Source organism: Vitis riparia, chromosome 3 (genome assembly GCF_004353265.1).
Source record: "Vitis riparia cultivar Riparia Gloire de Montpellier isolate 1030 chromosome 3, EGFV_Vit.rip_1.0, whole genome shotgun sequence".
NCBI classification, from domain to species: Eukaryota; Viridiplantae; Streptophyta; class Magnoliopsida; order Vitales; family Vitaceae; genus Vitis; species Vitis riparia.
Genome location: NC_048433.1, coordinates 8,837,485 through 8,863,439, shown reverse-complemented (window position 1 = coordinate 8,863,439; position 25,955 = coordinate 8,837,485). Strand labels below are relative to the sequence as shown.

At 33.7% G+C, this 25,955-nt stretch overlaps 2 protein-coding genes across 2 annotated transcripts; both read left to right on the top strand.

Moving 5' to 3' along the window:
- Nucleotides 1-8,595: 8,595 nt before the first annotated feature.
- LOC117910931 (L-type lectin-domain containing receptor kinase IX.1-like) lies at nt 8,596-9,282 on the top strand. Its single transcript, XM_034825112.1, has one exon. It carries the CDS (start codon nt 8,596-8,598, stop codon nt 9,280-9,282), a length of 687 nt encoding a protein of 228 aa, XP_034681003.1.
- Nucleotides 9,283-12,020: 2,738 nt separating this feature from the next.
- On the top strand, nt 12,021-12,347 carry LOC117910930. The gene has a single exon (XM_034825110.1). The coding sequence runs from the start codon at nt 12,021-12,023 to the stop codon at nt 12,345-12,347; it is 327 nt and encodes a 108-aa protein (XP_034681001.1).
- The last annotated feature ends 13,608 nt before the right edge of the window (nt 12,348-25,955 follow it).

Genomic DNA, 25,955 nt, shown 5'->3' with positions numbered 1-25,955 from the left:
GATGGATTTTTGTGCTTTATTTATTTTTTCTCTCCCATATATATATATATATATATATATATATATATATATATATATATGGGATGGTGTATAGGTTTTCAGGGATTTATATAGTAGTTGCTTGATACTCTCTTCTTTTGTATCAATTTTTGACATAGTGGATTATTCTTCTCCTCTACTCGTGATTTTTCCCATTTAGGGTTTTCCATGTAAATCTATGTGTGTTCTTATTTTTCTTGTTACCTATTCTCGTTTTTCCATAACACTCACCGTGGCAAAAAAAAAAGAAAAAAAAAAGCTATCCCCATCATTTGCGATGTTAATATATCACAACGACTAATAAAAAGTTATACTATTGATTATGGCACTTAAAGATTCATTTCCCATGCGTGTTTTTCAATTAAAATACTTAACTAGTCTTATGATCCATTACAAAGGTCAATTTCATCCATTAAATAATATTACATCAGTCTTTTCTATTATTCATGTCATAATATTTTATTTACTATTTTGATTAAAAAAATTTAACTATTTTAACCTTTTTTTTTTTTTTTTTACAATTTGTCATTTCAAGTTTAATATTTAAATCAAAGGAAGTCTCGGAGAAGTTATGCTTGACTAACCAACCCACCATTTGTAATGTATTTTTTCTTTTGTTATTTATTTTGTCTTACCAATATACTTACGATATTTCTTTAAGTTATAGAGTGGGAGAATTAGAAAGGTTATTTACCACCATCAAAGCCATTCAAGTAGGCTATTTTTTGTATTACACTTTTAATTTCAAATTTTCTCTTTCTTTCTAGTTTTCCATTTTACGATTTGCTTTGATGAAAATTTTGTTTAATTTTTATACCTTTTTTGTCTTATTGTAATTTTTAGAGTCTTAAATTATTTTAATTCACATACTTATCATAGTATTTCTTTAAAAAATTTAAAATAATATCCTTATCATATATATATATATATATATATATATATATATATATATCGAGAGTCTTTTCATGCAAAATCATATTCAAAGAAAGATAAAAAAAATTTTGTCTAATTTTGTTTTTGTTTTGTTTTTTTTTTTCCTTTCAATTTTCTTTACTTCTTTTAAAATGTCTTTATACTTTTATTACTTTTTCAAATGTTTATTTTGATATAATTTTTTAGTTTCTATTTTTTATTTTTTAAGTATGCTTTTGAAAAAAAAAAATATGTTGATTTCTATGTACTTCTTAAATTAACATTATTTTGAGTTTTATGTTTTTATTCGTATTTATTATTAGTGTATTAAGCTACTTAGTTTAAGTAGACAATTTTGTTTCATTGATCTTGATTTAGGATTTTTTTTATATCATTGTGTCTTACTCTCCATCAAAGATTCAAGGTTTGGTTCAGAAAAATGAGGAAAAATTGAATCCAAATTTTGTGCTCCTATTCATCATTAGTTGGGTAATTGATCGAATGATCATATACGAGGTCAATAAAATGCATAGGATGGGTGTGTCATCAAGCAATGTGTGTGAGGAATGCCCTTCATCCTTGGCAAAGGGAAATGGTTGAGCGAGTTTTTGAAAATTAGTTGAATTCCTTCATTCAAGGAAGGTAGTTAATCGAATGATCATATACGAGGTCAATAAAATGCATAGGATGAGTGTAATCAAGCAATGTGTGTGAGGAATGTTCCTCATCCTTGGAAAAGGGAAATGGTTGAGCGAGTTTTTGCAAATCAGTTGAATTCCTTCATTCAAGGAAGGTAGTTGATCGAATGATCATATACGAGGTCAATAAAATGCATAGGATGAGTGTTATCAAGCAATGTGTGTGAGGAATGTCTCCCATCCTTGGCAAGGGAAGTTTTTGAAAATCAATTGAATTCCTTTATTCAAGAAAGGTAGCCTTATACACCATTGTACAATTAGTACATTTACATTATACACTAAGTGTAAATACCTTGCACATTTACACAAATCCCATAGACCTAAAATGCAATTGTGTGCATATGGGTGGGTTAACCATATTACCATTGTCATGTCTTAGGGAAAAAGGGAAAAATTGAACCCAATCCATGTTCCTATTCATCATTAGCAAGGTAGGTAATTGAATGAACATGTATGAGGTTAAAAAAATGCATGGGATGAGTGTGTCATCAAACAATGTGTGTGAGGAATGTCCCCTATCCTTGGTAAAGGGAAATGGTCAGCAAGTTTTTGAAAATAAGTTGAATTCCTTCAAGGAAGGCGGTCTTGTACACCCTTACACAATTAGTACATTTACCTTATACACTTAGTGTAAATACCTTGTACACTTGCACAAATTTCATATACCTAGTAGTGAATGTGTACATATGGGTGGGTTAATCATATTTTCATTTCGTTGATTCAGAAACAATTGGATAAATTGATAATGCATAGATAATGTGTCCACATAGATGTGTGAATCATGTTTCCAATGGTTTAGCTTAGAAGAAAGTGGGAGACTTAAAAACAATTTTTTTTCCCTCAAACATCATTAATAGGGTAAGTATTCGATTTTTCATGTGTAAGTTAAATAAAGTGCATAAGATGGGTGCATAATAAAGGAATGTGTGGCATGAGAGTGTGCAATCTTTTGATGACAAGAAAAAAAAAGTGGTTTAGAATCGATTGAAATTCTGTATAAAGGACAATCTTGTACGCCCTTTGTACTATTAGTACATTTACCTTGTATAATTAGTGTAACATTCTTATACAGTGGTGCAAATTCCATACACACACTCTTGGCAAATCTTGTACAACTCTTATACAATTAGTTCAAATGTCTTGTATAGTTAGTACAACTATTTTGTACATTGATGAAAATATATGAAATGTTTGTTAATATGTGTAAACAATATTTCATGTGGTTTGGTGTGAGAAAAAAATATAAGGAAAATGAAAACCATTAAAAATATTTTGTGACTTATGCGCACACATGTTAATTTCATTTCTTTTACATTTGCTCATAATGTACAAGGAATTTGAACCAAGTGCACAAGATATGTATAAGGCACCATATATTGAACTATTTTATTTTTTTCTTCATTTATATCGTTTGTATTTCTTCGAAACCCACTTCAAGTAAATATGATGAAAATTAATTTGATATATGTGCAAGTGTGTAAACAATATTAGAACTAGTTTGATATAAAAAATAAAAAAAATAACTAAATAAACAAGAGAAATGAAGATAAAGTAAGATAACACATTATTTATAATTTTTTATTCAATTTTAAACTTCTTTTATAAAACAAATATTTTTATTATTGAATGAAATTTGTAATAAAATTTAATTTAAAAAAAATCAAAACACTTCTTTTGAATTAAATCCTTTTATTGTTAAATCCTTGATACAATAAAATCAAAATTATTAAATATCTATTTTAATTGATTTATAAAATTCACATTTAATAAATTTATATTAATAATTTTATAACTTTTTTATTTCATATTTATCCATTTTATAAAATAAAGATTTTTTTATTAAATAAATTTATTGTGAAATTTATCTTTTTAAAATTAAATTTTTGATCCTTAGTTCTTTCATGTAATAAATAAATATTTTAAATAAGAAAATTTATGTTAATTTATGTATGAGAATTACACTAAATCAAAATAAATTTTTAATTGAGTTATATTGAAATTATTATTATTTTTTTATTTTTAGTTATCTAATATAATAAAATTAGAATTCAAAATAAACTTGACTTTCTTAGCTCATAAGAATTAATTTTTTATTCAATGATTGATAAAAAAACTAAAAATTATTATTCTATATTTTTTAATAATATTGATATAAAATAAAAGAGAAGATGAAATTAAATAATAAATTATTTTTATTTATTGTAAATTATATATTTTAATAATATAAAATATCATTACTTAATCTCCCATTACTAAATTGTTATCCTCCAAAATTTAATATAAATACAATTTTATTTAGCTGTTGATGGAAAAAAAAGCCTCCAACAAGAAACTTACAGCAAGTTTTTATCCTCTTTGCACACCCTAAATCAAATATCATAATTAAATATATAAATCCAAGGGTAAAAAATACACCCACATGGGATCATAAAATGGACGTTGGGCCCATTATCAACAAGTGGATTCTCTTTAGCACAATTCTCCCTTTTTTCTGCCCATCTCTCTTTTGAGTTTGGTAAGGCCCAAATGGCTGACACCACACCTACTCCCACCATGATGCAGCGACAGACACTCGCTTTTAGAGATGCCAATGCAACCTTCAACTCCATTGCAGCCAATCACCACACTATCCCGTGACAAGCCTCCATATTAGCTTCCACAACTCTCATCATCTACTTCTTTCTCTTTAGTACCCACTATCAAGAGGGACTCCACATATAGCTACCACCCACCTCCCCTCTCTCTTCTCTTCTTCTTCCGTCTTCTTTTTCTTTGTTCTTTTTTATTCTCTCCTCCTCTTCCTCATCTCCTCGACAGCCCTCTCATAATCACACTCTTTTTCTCTTTTCCTTTTCCTTTTCTTTCTTCTTCCTCCGTCTCCAACAGCATTCAGGACAACCTTTATCACTATTATTGTCGCCGTCGATGACATCACTATTATCACTATTATTGTCGCCACTGTCCCCTCCTCCATGTGACTACCATCACTAAGACCCACACTTCCGTTACCGCTACTTCCACACAACTCCACAATCACCCATTCGTCGGGCTACTCTTGTCCGGATTCGTCGTCGTCCACACACTGTTGCACCACTCCATTACCACCGTCAGTCACCACTGACATCCACAACATTGCCATCACCACTCTCGTTGGCACCTGCCTTTCCTCTCCATCCATGGTTCCCTCTCCATGACATTGTCAAGAGACGTAGGGAAGTTTCCTTACAGTGCATGTTTTCTTATATGGCCTTAAGACTTATTTGCATATTGTGGCCTGGTTTTTATCATTGATGCGGGTTCTAGGCTTCATTAGAATTGGATTTCAATTATTCAATTGATTTATTGATTTGGGTTTGCTCAAAAATTGCATTATTTTGGGCTTGGACTTAGAGTTGGGCTTTGAGCTTTTTAGTTTTTTTTTTTGCGCTTTTCATTTGGCTTAGGGGCATGACTTCATTTTAATTGGGTTTTGAATTATTGTTTTTTGAGTTGGGCTTAATATTGGAGTTTGTTTATGGGCTATTTGACTTTGTGGCCTTCAATAGTTCAACTCTACATAGGCTTTGGGCTTGATTTCCATTATTATTTGGGCTTTTCATAATGATATAAATGTATATATAAACTTAAACCATTTTTTACAAAATCGATTTTTTTCCCTAAAATTGAAACCATTTTTTCTTAAAAATAAAACCTAAATCATTTTTCTAAAAGAATAAAATTGAAATCATGTTTCTTAATAAAAATAATAAAACTAAAACCGCTATTCTTAGTAGTAAAACTGAATTCATTTTCCTTAATAATAAATCTAAGAACTTTTTTCTAACAATAATAAATTGGAATCATTATTTTGTAAATATAAATTAAACCTTTTTGTTTTAAGTAAATTGGAACCGTTGCTTTCAATAAAAAATCGAATTCATTACTTAATAAAAAAAAATATAAAAATCATTTTTAATTGAAAATTTTCTTAATAAAACTAAATTTTGAAACTTTTTTTACAAACAAAATCAAACTTTTTAAATAAAATTGTAAAAATTATTTTTCTAAATAAAACTTGTAAAAGATATTTTCTTGTAAATAAAATCGATTTGGAATACATTTTTAAAAAAAATAAAATTATAAAAATCAAAATTTTAATTAGTTTAGCAAATTAATTTGTACATTTCTTTTGTTCATTATTTTAGATATTTTGTAATATGTTGTTATTATATCATTGTATATATTTTTCTTTACGTTTGGTCATTTCCTCCGTACTCATTAATTAATTAATTGAATATCCAAGTTCACTCTACTTGTATATTAGAGATTATAGGTTTACAAGGTTAAGGGAATGCTATAGCTATATTCTCGTTCCTTTTCGATAGTTAATCTAACTTTCAATCCGTTTTTATCTCATAAAACATGTTTTCTCGAATGAGGAGTCGGACTAATTCTTTCTTATTAATTTATTTTCCCATTCAAGAATAAAAAAAATAAGTGGCAAATGCAAAAACTCGACCAGTTTTTAAAACAAAATAATTTTTTTTTTTCCATAGAGTTCAAAGTGTTGTCTTTGAGCGGCGATGTATCAATTCACATTGTGAAGAAAATGTAGGTCCACATATTGGTCTTATTTTTAAAATTATTTAATATTTTATATCAAAAAGAAAATGATTAAATTAAAAACTTTAAATGAGGATATAAAAAAATTATAAAAAATTAAATTTAACTAAAATTAATTAAAAACTTACATATTTTTAAATTATTTAATCTATATATAGAAAAAGAAAATGAGTGAAAAAACTTTAAACGTGGATATCAAAAGATTTCATTAATTTTAAATCTTTATTTTTATTGTTATTCACATTTTTTCTTCTATCTAATTTTTCCTCAAGTTTTCTTGGCCAGTTCTCATAAGCCTTTTTATTTTTAAAGCATCCATCCCTATGTAAAATATTACTGATTATTCTAAATGAAATGAGCCGCAGTCAAACTAGTGAATTGACCGGATCAAACTAATTTTCGACATGATATTTTAAAATATGACTTTGTCGTCTTTGCCAACGATTTGACAATCATTTGGCAAACAAGGACTGAGTAAGGATTTGGAAAACTACAGCAACTAGAAGCGTATATTTAATTAGAAGACAATGGGTAGGACTCCGTACGCAACCATGGTTTTAAAAATTGGACTGGACTGGCCGGTCCGACCGGTTCGACCGTCAGCCGATCACGGTTCCAGTCCCGTCTGGTCAATTGGACCGGAAATATGTTAAATCGGAATCAGATCGGTGGAACCGGTGGTCCGACCAGCGAATCGAACAAACTGGCCGGTTCCATTCAAATCGGACGGTTAAATTATTATTATTATTTTTTAAATTTTTTCAGTGATTTACACCAAAGGTGAAGAAGCTACCTCCCCCAACGCGCCACGACACCGATGCTAGCTCCCATTGACAATCTCCCTGACCGTTACACTGCTGCAACCATCCCCCCTCTTTTTCCCCATCATTACAACCATTGCCCCCCTGCCCTACAAAACCCCCTCCCGACACCGCAAACCCTCAATAAATCAAAGCCCAGTTCAGAGCGACCTAAAACAAGTAAAAGAAAAGCAATAATTTTTCTGCTTGTGTTTGGCGGATGCCTCTATGATTTGCGTTATTTGCCAGTAATGTTCATAAGAGGGGGGGTGGGTGGTTTATAACAATAATAATCCTTGTGTTTGTTCGTTGTGCCCAAAAAGAAAGATAAAAAAAACAGACAGAGTACCATCTCTGTGAACTTTGTATAATAAATTATTAATAATGAACCAACGCTCAAATTCAGATTTCTTATTGCACCACTTCTTGATTCAAGTATTTTTTTTTTTTTGACTTGTTCCAAGCTTCTCAAATAGTCATTCAAATGAAGACCAAGAAATAAATATGATTTAATGGTAAAATAAATATTAATATTTTATATTTTAAATTTTAAATTAAAATTATGATTTAAATTTAAATTTCTAATTTAAAACTAATTTTCTAATTTTTAAATAAAATTTTTATTTTAAAATAATATATAAATTATTATTTTTATTTTTATAATTATTTTAAATTTTAATAATTTATAAATTGTATATTTATGATGATACCGATTCGACTGTCGGTCCGACCAGTGAATCGTGTTGGTATTGATATTAACTCCATGACATCTGTTAAAACTGTGAACTGGTCCAGCAATATCAAGGAAGGAAAGCTAAATCATGTTTCCATCAGTTATACTTGTAGTTCACACAATCCGAGTGTTGTCCTAATTACTGACTTTACAGACAATAGCACAACTTCGCAAAGCCTCTATTACAACGTTGATATGAGGGATTACCTACCAGATTTCGTTACTATTGGCTTCTCAGGCTCAACAGGACTTTTTTTCCAGATAAACAGCATCTACTCGTGGAGTTTTAGTTCAACTTTGCAACCTCCCAATTCTGTGGAATCAGGAGAGGGAAAGAAGACAGGACTTGTGGTGGGATTGAGTGTTTGTGCATTTGTTGTGGTGGGTGGGTTGGGATTGGTTTGGTTTTACATGTGGAAGAAGAGACATACTGGGGGAGATCAAGAAGACGGTGGTGACAGTGACCTGGCCATGGACGAAGATTTTGAGAAGGGCACTGGACCGAGGAAGTTTTCCTTTAATGAATTGGCTCTTGCGACCACTAACTTTTCAGAGGGAGAGAAGCTTGGAGAGGGAGGGTTTGGTGGGGTCTATAGAGGTTTCTTGCGGAACTGAACTCTTATGTTGCAGTTAAGAGAGTAACAAGGAACTCCCAACAGGGGATGAAGGAGTACGCATCTGAAGGTCTGCAAACAGTGCAGCTCATGGGCTGGTGCCATAAAAAGAAGAGCTCCTATTGGTTTACGAGTTGTTGCCAAATGGAAGCTTGAGCACCTGTCTTTTTGAAGAAAAAACCTTGTTAACATGGGCTATGAGGTATAGAATTGCTCTAGGCTTGGCCTCTTCGCTTCTGTACCTACATGAAGAATGGGAGCAGTGTGTGGTACACAGGGACATCAAGTCCAGTAATGTGATGCTGGACTCAGATTTTAATGCTAAGCTTGGAGATTTTGGGCTAGCCAGGCTTGTTGATCATGGTAAAGGGTCACAAACCACTGTTTTAGCGGGGACCATGGGCTACATGGCTCCTGAATGTTTCATGACAGGCAAGGCTAGTAAGGAATCTGACGTGTACAGTTTTGGAATTGTTGCATTGGAAATTTGCTGTGGAAGAAGAGCCGTGGAAACAAAGGCCGAAGAAAATCAGATCAGATTGGTGGAGTGGGTTTGGGACCTCTGTGGCGTAGGAAAACTTCTTGAAGCAGCTGATCCAAGACTGTCTGCAGATTATGATGATCAACAAATGGAACGATTGATGATTGTTGGTCTTTGGTGTGCTCACCCGGATTGCAATGCTCGTCCTTCAATGAGGGAAGCAATTAGTGTCCTTAATTCTGAAGCTTTATTGCCTCTTCTTCCTATAAAAATGCCTGTGCCAATGTATTACGCTCCTCCAGCGCTGCAGACATCCTATAGCACTAGCCTTTCTGAGAGAAACCACACCCAGTTTTCCAACTCCTCTAATGGCACCACGGACTCATCAAAGGTCTCAGAATAGTCTTCAACCTTGTCTCAATCCGCATCCCTATTGCACACACGCTAATTAGGTCGGAAATAGCCCTATGTTTCAGGGTTTGTTATTTCATTTGAATTTGTCTAATTTCATTGCTGTTCATGAGATTCATATTATTTGTCCTTGGATCATAGGAAACTCCGATTTCATATATATGGTGTTCTGGTCGATCAATTCTTTTTTCAGTTAATATTAATAGTAGTCATTATATAGTAATCGGAAATAATTCCTTTGTAAATATAAATTAAAACTTTTTTCTAAGTAAACTGGAACCATTGCTTTTAATAAAAATTGGTTTCATTTCTTAATAAAAATATTAAAATCATATTTAATTGAAACTTTTCTTAATAAAATTGAATTTGTAAACATTTTTTTACAAATATTAAAAATCATTTTTTCTAAATAAAAATTGTAAAAGACATTTTCTTATAAATAAATAGCAATTTAGAATACTTTTTATAAATATAATTTTCTCATATTTAATCTATTATAAAAAAATAAAAAGAAAAACTATATATTATTAAAATTAATTAAAAACTTATATATTTTCAAATTATTTAATTTTTATATAAAAAATAAAATGCGAGAAACTTTAAAGGTGGATATAAAAAATAAAAAAAGAAAGTCAAATTTAATTAAACTTAATTAAATTTGTATATATATTTAAATTATTTAATCTTTATATAAAAAAAAAGAAAATGAGTGAAACTTTAAAGGAGGATATAAAAAATAAAAAAAGAAAATCAAATTTAATTAAAATTAATTAAATTTGTATATATATTTAAATTATTTAATTTTTATATAAAAAAGAAAATGAGTGAAAATCTTTAAATATGATTATATATCAAAAGAATTTATTAATTAATTATATATATATATATATATTCTTCACTTCTCTTTTCTTCTAGTTTTTTTCAATATGTAATTTTTCCTCAAGTTTTCCCGACCAGTTATTATTAATCTGTCTTTTCCTTCCCCCTTTTGTCAAACATTCATCATTATGAAGCATATTATTATGGGAAAGTTAGGTTTTGGGCTATTGATGTGGAAATTATATGATTTTGATGATCCAAATATACAAAATATGAGATCCAACTATTAATATGTAAAGTAATATCCAAAACGTGCACTATCTACTATTTATTTTTCCTCTTCCCAGATTGCCCCTAAATCTCTCCATGTCATCAGCAAATTCTCCCCATGTCAGCAGAAGAATTTTCAACATGAACTAATTCTCAAAGCTGAAACAATAAGAAACCCGACCCGAGAACCAAAAGTAGAGAATCTCTTGTTAGATTAATTTTTGTAATTAATCTATAATTTGGGCCACACATGTAAATAATTAAAATGTGTGTGCTATCATTTAATTAAGCCTAAATATAGTGATCTAATTAATAATTGATTAATTGGCTTAAGGGTATAATTGTCATGAGATTATTGTGTAGATACCATTAGATAATTATTATTTCTATGAGGGGCAGAAATATAATTGTGATAAAATTAAAACTGCCCTAGCAGTTTATAAATAGGGTTATGGTCCCCATTCTACTACTACGCATTCCAATTTCCGAAAATCCTCTCAGAGAGAAATTGACACAGAATCTAGTGGCCAGAATTGGAAGACCATCTCAAGGGTTTTCTTCCTATAAGGTTTCTCCTTCAATGGATTCAGGTATGTTTCCGCTATTATTTTTCTACTCATTTTTAATCAGGAGATTCCAGTATATATGAAATTAGGGTATTCATCTTGGTTGAGTTATAACAAGAAATATTCCAGTATATATGAAATTAGGGTATTCACCTTGGTTGAGTTATAACAAGAAATATTCCAATATATATGAAATTAGGGTATTTACCTTGGTTGAGTTTTTAACAAGTGGTATCAGAGCCAACTCCTTGATTAATTTTTGAGTTATTATTTTAATATATATATATGTCAATGGATTAAGATTTATGAAATATTGAGTTGATAAATTTTTTTTTATTACTATTATTATTATTATTATTATTTAATAGCATTTTATGATATTAATATTTAAGTTATTGATCTAGCATTTTTTTAAATAGGCTAATTAAAGCGGAAAATCACCAAAGTGACATCTTTCGTGTAGATTAGTCTGTTCGGGGTGTTAGATATTTGTGTGTATGTGATTCATGCGGGTATTGACTGGCCCAAAGGAAAGTTAATATTTGGTCAAATTGCATACATACCTGTGATGATAAATATGTGATGATTATAAAGGTAAGTTAATGTGAATAATAAATCAATCCAAAGATAGATTTATTATTTGACATAACTTATCATCAATGTTTGATCACTACAACAAGAGTACCACTTACAGTTAATATTACTGTCCAAAGACTTGATATTAATGTTGTGCTAGGTATCTTGAAATGTCATAATTTGCTTTTAAATTTAAAGATTATGTGTTTAATTGCTTATTTTATGTGAGCATGATGGTTTATTTGATTCATTTTATTTTGTTCTGGATTTAGCTTTTATATCAACTACTTCTATATCTGCCAACATCAATAATGTCCCTATGTTAAATGGGACTAATTTTAAGGACTGGAAAGAGAATATGATGATTCTCTTAGGCTGCATGGATATAGACTTAGCCTTGAGAATGCCCAAACCCGATGAACTCAATGAGCAAAGTACTTAAGAGGATGAGGTTTATTGGGGTAAGTGGGAACGTTCAAATAGGCTAAGTCTTATGATCATGAAGCGCGGAATTCCAGAAGCTTTTAGGGGTGCGGTAACCGATGAGGTTACTAATGCCAGTGACTTCCTTGCGGAAATTCAGAAACGTTTTGCCAAAAACGATAAGGCTAAAACAAGCACGCTTTTAGCAAGCTTGATTTCAATGAAGTATAAAGGCAAGGGTAATGTTCGGGAGTACATCATGGAGATGTCTCATCTTGCTTCAAAACTTAAGGCTTTGAAACTTGAGTTATCTGATGATTTACTCGTGCATTTGGTTCTCATCTCTCTTCCTGCACAATTTAATCAATTCAAGGTCAGTTATAACTGTCAAAAGGATAAATAGACTCTTAATGAGCTCATTTCATTCTGTGTGCAAGAGGAAGAGAGATTGAAGCAAGACAAGACTGAAAGTGCTCATCTGGCTAGCACTTCCAAGGATAAGGGCAAACGAAAGAATAAGGATAATAAGGTTGCTGCTTCTAATGGCCTAGAACAAAAGAAACAGAAAGTTGAGGTAACATGTTTCTTCTATAATAAGCCTGGACATACTAAGAAGGAATGTACCAAGTATGCTGCTTGGCGTGTTAAGAAAGGTATATTTCTTACTTTGGTTTGTTCTGAAGTTAATTTAGCTTCAGTATCTAGAAACACATGGTGGTTAGATTCTGGTGCTACTACTCACATTTGTGTTTCTATGCAGGGTTGCTTGAGTTACCGAAAACCAAGTGATGCTGAAAGATGCATCTATGTCGGAGACGGTCAGTCGGTAGAAGTGGAGGCAATAGGGCACTTTAGATTATTATTGAAATCTGGTTATTTTTTGGATTTAATAGATACTTCGTTGTACCGTCTTTCAGACGGAATTTAATTTCAGTTTTTGTTTTGGACAAATCAGGTTATTGTTGTTCATTTGGAAACAATAAATTTGCATTATCTATTAATTCAAATGTTGTAGGAACCGGTTTACTTAATGTTTATGATAATCTATATTTGTTGGAAACTGTTCCGTCCTATAATGAAACCTTGCATGTGGAATCACGAGGTACAAAACGTAAATTGAATAAAGATAATTCGGCCTCATTGTGGCACAAACGCCTAGGTCATATCTCTAAATCTAGAGTTGAGCGACTTGTGTCCGATGGGATTTTAGATTCACTTGACTTTTCAGATTTTGATATTTGTGTTGAGTGTATTAAAGGAAAACAGACCAAAACAAAGAAATTAGGTGCAAATAGAGCTACAGACGTCTTAGAATTAATTCATACAGATATCTGTGGACCATTCCCTACGGCATCTTGGAATGGTCAACAGTACTTTATAACATTCATAGATGACTATTCAAGATATGGCTACCTATTTCTTATACATGAGAAATCACAATCATTGGACGTGTTCAAAACATTTAAAGCAGAAGTTGAGTTACAACTCAACAAAAGAATAAAGAGCGTCAGATCTGACCGTGGTGGTGAATACTATGGTAGATATGACGGATCAGGTGAACAATGTCCAGGACCATTTGCTAAATACCTAGAGGAATGTGGGATCGTCCCTCAATACACCATGCCAGGATCACCTAGCATGAATGGTGTAGCAGAAAGACGAAATCGAACCCTTAAGGACATGGTAAGGAGTATGATTAGTCATTCTACTTTACCCGAAAAACTCTGGGTGAAGCACTCAAAACGGCAGCTTATATCCTAAATCGGGTGCCAACTAAAGCGGCTGCTAAAAGGCCTTATGAGCTTTGGACGGGTCGAAAGCCCAGTTTAAAGCATTTTCATATTTGGGATGTCCAGCTGAAGCGAGACCTTATAAGCCTCATGAAAGAAATTGGACTCTAAAACAGTTAGCAGCTACTTTATTGGCTATGCAGAGCGATCAAGGGGTTTTAAATTTTATGATCCTGCTATTAGGTCAATTTTTGAGACGGGAACTGCAACATTTTTTGAGAATGTTGAGTTTGGGGGGAGAAATCAGGCTAGGAATATTGTCTTTGAGGAGGAAGAGGGATCTACTATTGCTTTTGATAATGTACAGGTTTCACTACCTATCATTGATCAAGAAGTAAATTTGGATCCTCAACCAGCAAACAATATTGTTCAACCCTTAATTGCAAATGAGGACATTGCTTCTGAAGAACAAACTCAACAACCTCAAGAAAATATCCCATTAAGGAGATCCACGAGAGAGAGGAGAAATGCAATTTTGGACGATTATATCGTATATCTCCAGGAACATGAGGTAGAAAGTGGAATGATGGAAGATGATCCAATCAACTTCCAGCAAGCCATGAAAAGTTCCAACTCTCAGAAATGGATTGAAGCCATGAATGAAGAGTACAAATCTATGCAAGACAATAAAGTTTGGGAACTTGTCCCATTACCAGTTGGTACGAAGCCCATTGGTTGTAAATGGATATTTAAAACCAAGCGGGATTCAAATGGTAATGTAGAAAGGTATAAAGCACGTCTTGTAGCTAAAGGCTTTACTAAAAAAGAAGGAATTGACTTCAAAGAGACCTTCTCTCCAGTTTCTACGAAGGACTCTTTCAGGATAATCATGGCACTAGTTGCACATTATGATCTTGAGTTACATCAAATGGATGTTAAAACAGTGTTTCTCAATGGTGACATTGATGAAACAATTTATATGGTACAACCAGAAAATTTTGTGTCCGAAGACTCAAAGAATATGGTTTGTAAATTAACTAAATCCATTTATGGGCTCAAGCAAGCTTCTCGTCAGTGGTACTTCAAGTTTCATCAAATTATTGTCTCATATGGTTTTGAGGCAAATCTTATGGATGAATGTGTGTATCACAAATTCAGTGGGAGTAAGTATATTTTCCTGGTTTTATATGTCGATGACATATTGCTAGCCACAAATGATATTAGCATATTGCACGACACCAAGAGATTTTTATCAAAACATTTTGAGTTGAAAGATCTTGGTGATGCCTCATTTGTCTTAGGAATCCAGATACACCGAGATCGTTCTAGGGGTATTTTAGGATTGTCACAAAGGACCTATATTGATAAAGTGCTCCAAAGGTATGGCATGCAAAATAGCAAACCAGGTGATACCCCTGTCACTAAAGGAGACAAATTCAGTCTTAATCAATGCCCTAAAAATAGTTTAGAAAGTCAAGAAATGCATAAGATTCCTTACGCTTCGGCTGTGGGGAGTCTAATGTATGCTCAGGTATGTACACGTCCGGATATTGCGTACATTGTTGGCATGTTAGGCAGATATCTAAGTAACCCTGGAATGGATCATTGGAGAGCAGCCAAGAGGGTTATGAGATATTTACAGAGAACAAAAGAGTACATGCTTACATATAGGAGATTGGATCAGTTAGAGTTCATTGGGTATTCCGACTCCGACTTTGCTGGATGCCAAGACAGCAGAAGATCCACATCAGGCTATATTTATCTGTTGGCTGGTGGAGCAATTTCATGGAGGTCTGCCAAACAGACACTCGTAACATCATCCACCATGGAAGCAGAGTTTGTAGCATGTTATGAGGCATCCAATCAAGGAATATGGCTACGAAATTTTGTCACTGGGCTGCGTGTTCTGGATGGTATTGAAAGACCACTGAAGATATTTTGTGACAATAAATCAGCAGTTTTATATTCCAATAACAACAGGAGTTCTACAAAATCAAAATACATTGATATCAAGTTCCTAGTTGTAAAAGAAAAAGTACAGAGTGGACAGATATCCATAGAGCATATTGGAACAAACTCCATGATAGCGGATCCGCTTACAAAGGGATTACCACCCAAGGTCTTTCATGAGCACACTGCTCATATGGGTGTTGTCTCATTTGAGGATATCCAAATTTAGTGGGAGTTTATATTATTCATTGTATATTGCTCTATGTTATGTTTAGACTTTATCTATAAATTTGGATTGTGTTCTGCAGGTATTCATTTTATTGCACTCTGTTAAATTATGCTAAAGATTTGATCTCAATAAAGTTAAGTAGGACCAGTTGGAAATAGGCATGAACAGATCACATTGCATGTAATTTCCATGCTATGCACTCATGATTGATCTATGTCATTTAGCTGTGTAGATATATGTGACCATTGATTAGTCTAGTAACGATTGATGTAACAAAGACCACCTTGATCCTATGTCAGTATAGTTAATGGACGAGATTGTTCGGATATACCCTAAGGACATGATAGCAAATTTTGAGCTCATAAGGTTAAGCACATTTATTTGATTACATATGCATGTGGCCCAGTGGGAGATTGTTAGATTAATTTTTGTAATTAATCTATAATTTGGGCCACACATGTAAGTTATTAAAATGTGTGTGCTATCATTTAATTAAGCCTAAATATAGTGATCTAATTAATAATTGATTAATTGGTTTAAGGGTATAATTGTCATGAGATTATTGTGTAGATACCATTAGATAATTATTATTTCTATGAGGGGCAGAAATATAATTGTGATAAAATTAAAACTGCCCTAGCAGTTTATAAATAGGGTTATGGTCCCCATTCTACTACTACGCATTCCAATTTCCGAAAATCCTCTCAGAGAGAAATTGACATAGAATCTAGTGGCCAGAATTGGAAGACTATCTCAAGGGTTTTCTTCCTATAAGGTTTCTCCTTCAATGGATTCAGGTATGTTTCCGCTATTATTTTTCTACTCATTTTTAATCAGGAGATTCCAGTATATATGAAATTAGGGTATTCATCTTGGTTGAGTTATAACAAGAAATATTCCAGTATATATGAAATTAGGGTATTCACCTTGGTTGAGTTATAACAAGAAATAATCCAGTATATATGAAATTAGGGTATTTACCTTGGTTGAGTTTTTAACATCTCTCTCACTTCTGATCATTTTGCCTTAACCCCATCTTAGGAAATTCCCAATTTCGAACCTAGTTTCAAAAAACACAACTTTCCCTTATAATAATCTCCTCCCTCCTCCATCATCGCCTATTAGTCTCTTTCCCCACGTTTGGTTCCCAAGAAAGCCCAGGAAAATAAATCCAAATGAGCTCTCATTTCCTCTCCTCCACTTTCCCACGGTTTCTTCCCAACCAAACACACTATTTCTGAACTTCAACACTTCTTTTTTGTCAATGCTTCAATCGGGTTTCGATATGAGAAGAGCGAAAGTTGGCACTTATTGCCCTTCCCCTGCTCCCACATTGGTGGTTCTCGTTGTACTATTGGTGGATTCGGTGCAGTTGTGCCATAACGTGGATGACTACAGCGAGTTTGATAATCTCGAGCTTCTTCCGTTGTTCACACAGCTTGGTTATGGTCAGATTTCCAATATGACTACAATGATAAGTGTGGAGTTTTTAGAAGCGCTCTAATTTATGCGTTAAGGATCCGTGAGTTCTTTGTTTGGTTTCTGAAAAAGAGAAAAAAAATTGTTGATTTTGGGTTTTGAATAATTGAAGAGTGAACTAAGCTGGGGCAATTGGTTTAATTAAACTCATTTTAAGTGTTTGATTCTTGTCAAATTTGGTTTGACTTTGAACTTGTATTGCCCATTAGGGACGCTGATTGGAACCAAGCTTTTAATCTTTCATTTAATTTGGAGTTCTTTGCTTCTTGCATCCAGAAAACTGAAGGTATGAGTAGTTTTTACAAGTTACATTTGAGCTTGTTTGGATACCTAGAAAATCCGAGTAAAATAGGAAAAAATGGCTTTCATGGGTGTTAGAGTAGTACATCTCATATTGAAAGCATGGAATTAAAAAGGAAAGAAGAAAGACTTAAAATAGAAAGCAAGTTAGATTAGAAGAGTTAGTTAGAAGAGTTGTTATTTCAATTTATTCTTTACTTTGTTATTGTGTCATTGATGTATTATAAATAGGACTCAAGTCTAATGTAGTTTTTCAATTTTTCAGTTTCTACAATTCATTTTCCTTTGCGTCCTTTATTTCTTGGTATTTTCCATCAGTTTCAGATTCTTCTAATTCTTAACATGGTATCAGAGCCAAACCCTAAAGCTTCCGCAACCTAAATCGATCAATTTCTTCTCAACTTCTGTCTTGCAAAATTCTGCTCTGGAATTCTCACATTGATTGTCTTCCAGCTTCTTGCATTTTCTTGAATAAATTCTTGAAAATGAGTTTTGGTGATTCTCCTCTTGTCAATCCCTCTCCTATGCATCCTTCTTCATCTAATTCTTTTAATCAGCCTCCTATCAATCCTTCAGATGACTTATCGAGTCCGTATTACCTACATCCAAGTGACAATCCTGGTGCTTTGTTAGTATCAGAAATCTTCAATGGAGAAAACTATGTTGCATGGAGTCGTTCAATAGTCATTGCATTGACAGTAAAAAACAAGGTACAATTTATAGATGGTTCAATTGTTTCTCCCTCTACTGATCAACTTGTTAAACACACAGCATGGTTAAGGGCAAATAATCTGGTTCTTTCTTAGTTGATGAATTCCATTTCAAAAGAAATACAAAATAGCTTACTATTTGTGGTATCTGTTGTTGATCTTTGGAATGAGCTTAAAGTCAGATATATCAGGAGTGATGGACCAAGGGTTTTCCAACTTGAGAAATCTTTGAGTTGCATCAGTCAAGGTGCTTTGTCTGTTATTGAATATTTCAGTACCTTTAAGACCCTTTGGGACAAGTACATTAGCTATAGGCTATTTCCAACATGCACTTGTGGCAAGATGGCAACATGCACTTGTGAACTTTTCAACTTTCTACAAATCAGACAACAATCTAATTATGTACTCAAATTCTTGGTGGGGCTAAATGATTCTTATGCCTCTATCAGAAGCCAATTGCTGCTAATGGTTCCATTACCAAACATGTCCAAGGTTTTCTCTCTACTGCTTCAAGAAGAAAGTCGGAGGCAACTCACAAATTCTTCTACATATAATGAGACTCATGCTTTGATGGCAAAGCAATCCAATCAGCAGAATTACCATCCACAATCTTTCAAGGACAAACCAAAGAAATATGTCCTACATTGTACTCATTGTGGCTATAATGGTCACACAGTGGACAAATGTTTTCAACTTCATGGTTATCCCCCTGGCTGGAATGGACCAAAGGGAAAAAGAAATATGGCTTCTGCTCATGCTGCCATTACTACTCTAGAGGTCCCCAATCAAAATAGCAATGAGCAACAAAAGTTTTGTTTCACTCCAAAGGAATTTCATAAACTAATGGCGCTTGCAAATTCAGTTCAATCCAATTCTTCCAACCAGAATGATGTCCAACCAATTGCTAACCTTGTCACCACCTCTCACTTTTCTAGTAAAGTTCAACCTACACTTAAACCAATTTTTTTTTTTCTTGTAATTCTATTACTTCTAAGACTAATTCCACTTCATATTGGCTTCTTGATACGGGTGCAACAGACCATATGATTTGTTCACCACTTTTATACCATTCTACACCTAAACCAATTAAGGCATCCATCAATCTTCCTAATGGTACTACAGTTCCAGCCACACACATTGGTACTGTATGTCTCTCAGATTCCTTATTTTTAAATAATGTCTTGTGTGTTCCTCATTTTTCATTCAATCTATTATTCATTTCCAAACTCACTAAACAATATAATCTTTCTCTTACCTTTATTGCTTCTCATTGCCTTTTACAGGACCAGTAAATGGAGAAGATGATTGGGATTGCTCTTGAAAAAGAAGGACTTTACCATCTGATTCTAGCTTCATCACAAACTAAAACCTGCAATTCATTTCAGTTTAATTTTGCTTCTCTTACTTTGTTTTCTATTCACAAACACTTAGATATATGGCATTGTAGATTAGGACATGTATCTAGTTCAAGATTCCATTCCCTCAAACAGATTAACTCTACTATCACTCTTGATCATACAAATGTTTGTGACATATGTCCTTTAGTAAAGCAAAGAAGGCTTCCTTTTTCTGTATCACAGAGTAATTCTAATAAAAGTTTTGATTTGATCCATTGTGATATATGGGGTCCTTTTGGCACTACTTCTTATTCTGGTTTTCGATATTTTTTAACTATAGTCAATGACTTCACAAGGTGTACTTGGGTATACATGATTAAAGTTAAATCAGAACTGCCATCTTTAATCAAAACTTTCTGCAAAATGGTAGCAAACCAATTTTCTTCTTCTGTCAAAGCTATAAGGTATGATAATGGACCAAAATTCTTACTCACAAAATTCTATCATAAATATGGTATTTTGCATCAGAGAAGTTGTGTCAAAACTCCTCAACAAAATGGTGTTGTGGAGAGAAAACATCAACATCTACTAAGCACTGCTAGAGCCTTAATGTTTCAAGCAAATCTACCATTAATTTTTTGGAGTGACTGTGTGCTTAATGCTGCCCACATAATCAATAGAATTCCCAATCCTCTACTACAAAATAAAACCCTTTTGAAATGCTTTTTAACAAAACACCTAACCTTTCTCATTTAAGAGTTTTTGGCTGCCTTTGTTTTGCATCCACTTTAACTAGTCACAGACAAAAATTTGATTCACGAGCCACAAAGTGCATCTTCCTAGGATATCCTTCTGATATTAAGGGTTATAAACTCATGGATCTAAACACCAATAAGATCCTTGTTTCTCGGAATGTCATATTCCATGAAACAATTTTTCCTTTCCAAGTGTTGCCCCAACATCCTGAAACTCATTCCTTTATGTTTCCTCTTTTACAATCCTTTTCAGATTCACCTTCTACCACCTCCTTCTTTAATTCCTATCACAATGTGGGATCTGCATTACCACCTAATAATTCTCTTTCTCTCTCTGAACCTACTACCCTTCTTGAATTCGACTCACCTACATTTCCCTCTCCATCCCATCTGGATTCAACTTTTGATTCAATTGACCCTGAAGTCCTACAACTCAGAAAATCAACCAGAATTAAACAAAAACCTTCATATCTGCAAGACTATTATTGTGGTAATGTCTCTTCTTCTTAAAATGCAACTTAGGCGTCTACTTCAACTGACTGATCTCCTACTAAAGGTAATTTCTATTCTCTTCACCCTTTTCTTTCTACTAGTAGACTGTCTACATCCCATAAAGCTTTTCTCACCTCTATCACAAACTCTCCAGAACCCAAATCATACACCTAAGCTTCTCGCCTCCCTGAATGGCAAGCTGCCATGCAACATGAACTTACTGCTTTGGAGTTAAATAAAACTTGGGAGCTTGTTACTCTTCCTAAAAATAAAAGGACTATTGGTTGTAAATGGGTATTCAAAGTGAAATATAAAGCTGATGGAACTATAGAAAGACTTAAAGCTAGATTGGTGGCAAAAGGGTATACTTAGCAAGAAGGCCTCGATTTCTTTGATACTTTCTCTCCTGTGGCCAAGATTACATCCATTCGCTTACTACTTGCTGTGGCTGCTGTCAAACAATGGCATCTTCATCAACTAGATGTCAATAATGCATTTTTGCATGGTGATTTACATGAAAAGGTATACATGGAATTGCCTCATGGGTTGGCTGTCCAAGGTGAACAAAAAGTTTGTCGTCTTTTAAAGAGCCTCTATGGCTTGAAGCAAGCTTCCAGGCAATGGTATGCCAAGCTATCCCAAGCCCTTCTTTCCTATGGATTTGTTCAAGGTAATTCTAATTGTTCTTTGTTCATTAAGAAATCTGAAAGTTCTTTTATGGCCTTATTAGTCTATGTGGATGATGTGTTATTGTTAAGTGATAGAATTCTGGAAATTGAAAGGTTGAAGACCTTTTTAGATGCCAAGTTCACTATTAAAGACTTAAGCCCACTGAAATACTTTCTTGGCTTGGAAGTTGCAAGGTCCAAGACTGGTATCTCCTTATGCCAACGAAAGTATATACTTGACATACTTGAAGACACTAGTTTAACTGGATCCAAACCTACTGCCTTCCCTATGGAATCTACCCTCAAGTTATCAACAAATGATACCAATTTCTATGAAGATCCATCAGGTTACCGAAGACTCATTGACAGATTACTTTACTTAACTCTCTCACTAGGCTTGACTTAGCTTATTTTGTACAAGTACTCAACCAATTTTTAGCAAAACCTGCTGTCAACCACCATCAAGCAGCCATTCGAGTACTGAGGCATCTAAAGGCCACATCAGGGCAAGGTCTCTTTTTTCGTTCTTCCTCGAATTTTCAATAAAGGATTTTTCCGATAGTGATTGGGTAGGTTGTGTCGATACTAAAAGGAGTGTCATTGGTTTTGCAATTTTTCTTAGCAACTCATTGATTTCATGGAAATCAAATAAACAAGTTACAGTTAGTCGATCCTCTGTAGAGGCAGAGTACCAAGCCCTTGCAACTACCACCTATGAAATTCAATGGCTTTTGTATGCCTTGCAAGACCTGGGTATCAAACATTCACAGTCAGCTTTGCTATATACTGACGGTAAATCAACAATGTCCATAGCCACAAATCTAGTTCAGCATGAGAGAACAAAGCATATCCAAATTGATTGTCATCTTATTCTCGAAAAATTGCAGCAGCATGTTATTAAGCTCTTCCATATTCCATCGCGATTACAGCTCACAAATATCTTTACAAAGCCTCTCAGTAAATTAGCAATGTCCATCGCCACAAATCTAGTTCAGCATGAGAGAACAAAGCATATCCAAATTGATTGCCATCTTATTCTCGAAAAATTGCAACAACATGTTATTAAGCTCTTCCATATTCCATCGCGATTACAGGTCACAAATATCTTTACAAAGCCTCTCAGTTCTCTACCTTTTCATCATACTCTTCGCAAGATGAACATCATTAACATCCATGTTCATCTTGAGGAGGAGTGTTGGAGTGTTACATCTCATATTGAAAGCAAGGAATAAAAAAGAAAAGAAGAAAGACTTAAAATAGAAAGCAAGTTAAATGAGAAGAGTTAGTTAGAAGAGTTGTTATTTTAGTTTATTCTTTACTCTGTTATTGTGTCATTGATGTATTATAAATAGGACTTAAGTCTGATGTAGTTTTTCAATTTTTCAGTTTCTGCAATTCATTTTCCTTTGCATCCTCTGTTTCTTGGTGTTTTTCATTAGTTTCAGATTCTTCTGATTCTCAACAATGGGGGAAAAAACATCTGGAATCAATCAATTCTAATTAAACTAGTTGGTTACCTGAGTTGAGTTTCTCATTCTTTTTTAATTCTTTGGAAGGAAGACAAAATGGAATTTGAAACTCAAATCTTAATGGCTTTTCTTCACCAACTAAAATGCAAGGACACTAGAAATACCTGTTGTGTTTCTTGGTCAGAAACTTCATATTTGAGTGCACTATTATAATATTGGGAAGAATTATAGGAGCATTATTAATGTGATTCAACTACTGAGACTTCATAGGAAGGTGGTTTGGGCCGGGTAGGTGTGTATTCCAGTTTTTTTTTTCTCACTTGTCATGGTGAATTCTTAGCAATGAGACTAGGATTTAAGCTCAAAAGGTTATACTTATCCATTGTTTCTAACTCTTTTAACTTGTTATGATTGATAAGGAATATGATAGTTTCTTTTTAACCCATTATTGGAAAGTTTCTCTTTGAGGCACCATCTTAAGAAAATTAAATATAATAATAATTCTTAAGAAATTTGTATATTTTAAAATGCCAATTATGCTGCTTCTAAATATGCTTGGGATTTTGCAACTCCTCTTGGTACTGCATTGATGATGTTAGATGCAAATAAAATGGTTGTTGCAGCGAGTTCTCGTAACCCTACTCTGGCTAGTGCAGTGACTCGACTCCAAAGGTGTGCTTTCAGTGGCAGTTGGGAGGTATAAGTTTCCATTTGGTTGCTCACCTGAGAGGTTACATGTCTATTGCTTGTATTAAAGAGTAAGGGGTAGGTTTAGCATGACATTTATCCTGTCTGGCCTTATTGGCATTGGATTGGCTCAATATCACAATTGGGGCAGAAACAGTTTTTATATTGTCAGTCCATCACTAGTCATGATTGCTAATAGTCTTCAAAATAGTAAGTGTCATGTGCCAGTTAGCTGATTAGTATAGTGCCCACGTACAATGACTGGGGTTCATCATTAGCTGAACATGAATGAAGTGTGCTTCACTTATTTGCTCTTTGGGTTTTCTTTCTTAATTTTTACATATGTTTTTTTCATAAACATTTTGGACTTTTTGTTTAATAGGTATATTGTACCAAAAATGATTTAATATAGGGGAAGTTGTGTTTTAGGAGGCCCATTTGAAGGTTATATGGGAATGAACCCATAGAAACTGGAATATGGGCTTTGTCTATTAATGATCAGAATATTATTTTTTTTTGTGCACTAATTATTGTTTGGATAAGTTATTCCAAAATTGCCCTTTTGATTTCCTTGTCAGCAGCCACCACGGTCTCCATGTAAGCAACCACGGGTCTCCAAAATTGCCCATGTAATCAACACTCAAATATGAATCGAAAAGAACCCGATCAGAGGAAACACAGCATGAGGTATGTGGTTCTCTGTTCAGTGGGTTTTACCTTAGGTGTTTGATTGATTTTTGGGCAAAGGGCTCTCATTTTACATATGGATTTGGATCTGATAGATGATTTTGCTAACCATTCATATCCAAATGACCCTGTTTCAATTTTTGTTGGCATTACAAGTACGTTTTCTGATCTGTTTTGGTAAAATATCTCATTTTTACACATGGGTACAAATTCGGTTGATAATTTTGGTAACCATTCATCTAATATCCCAGTTCAATTTTTGAGGGAAAATTCTCTCTTTTGGGCGTGGGTTTGAGGATTTTGATCAACATTTCTACATTTTTAGCCCATTCTTCCTATGATCTAGGTCAAGTTTTGGCATAACAAGTAAATTTGAGAATGTGTTTTTGGGTGACAGACTCATTTGTACACATGGGTTTGAATCTAATTGATGATTTGATGAGCATTTCTTAACTATATGGCTACTCATGAAATGACCCATGTAAACTTTTGACTGTATTTTTGGGAAAAAAAAGGTCTTAGATTAGATCATTTTGCTGACCATTTCTCTAATGCATGGCCATCCACCCAAAGGCCCATTTCCAAGTTTTGGCATAACATGAACATTTCAGTGTATTTTTGGGAAAGTAGATAAATAAAGCCTTTCTTTTACATATGGGGTTGAAATTGATTTGATGATTTTGGTGAGCACTTCTCAATTATAGAACCATTCATCCAATGACCCACCTCAAGTTTTGGCATAATAATAATATTTCAAAAGCTAATTTTGGGAAGTAGTGTCGCTTTTTAGGGACTGTACCTTAGGTACTACCTTAAGGGACCCTAGGTACTACCTTAGCTAAACCTCAACTCAACCTCTCCTAAGCTTCGGGCCTTCCTTTTTTACTCTTAGACCATGCCATTGTGTAGTTCTCTTGAGTGCTCAAGTGTTTCACCAATGCTTTTTATGGACTGTACCTTAGGTATTACCTTAAGAGCCCTTAGGTACTACCTTAGTGGCCTTCAAGTACTACCTTAAGGGACCCTAGGTACTACCTTAACTAAACCTCAACTCAACCTCTCCCAAGCTTCGGGCCTTCCTTTTTTACCCTTAGACCATGCCATTGTGTAGTTCTCTTGAGTGCTCAAGTGGTCCACCAATGGTGTTTTGGTACTGTACCTTAGGTACTACCTTAGTGCCCTTTAGGTACTACCTTAAGGGACCTTAGGTACTACCTTAGCTAAACCTCAACTCAACCTCTCCCAAGCCTCAGGCTTTCCTTTCTGACCCTTAGACCATGCCATTATGTGCTTCTCTTGAGTACTTAAGTGGTCCACCAATGGTTTTTTGGGACAGTACCTTAGGTACTACCTTAATGACCTTTAGGTACTACCTTAAGGGACCCTAGGTACTACCTTAGCTAAACTTAAACTCAACCTCTCCCAAGCCTCGGGTCTTCCTTTGTGATCCTTAGACCATGCCATTATGTGGTTCTCTTGAGTGCTCAAGTGGTCCACCAATGGTTTTTTGGTACTGTA

Bases quoted from the DNA above. Each gene is read 5' to 3' on its own strand.
- LOC117910931 (XM_034825112.1), top strand. From the start codon at position 8,596: ATGAGGTATAGAATTGCTCTAGGCTTGGCCTCTTCGCTTCTGTACCTA.
- LOC117910930 (XM_034825110.1), top strand. From the start codon at position 12,021: ATGAAGCGCGGAATTCCAGAAGCTTTTAGGGGTGCGGTAACCGATGAG.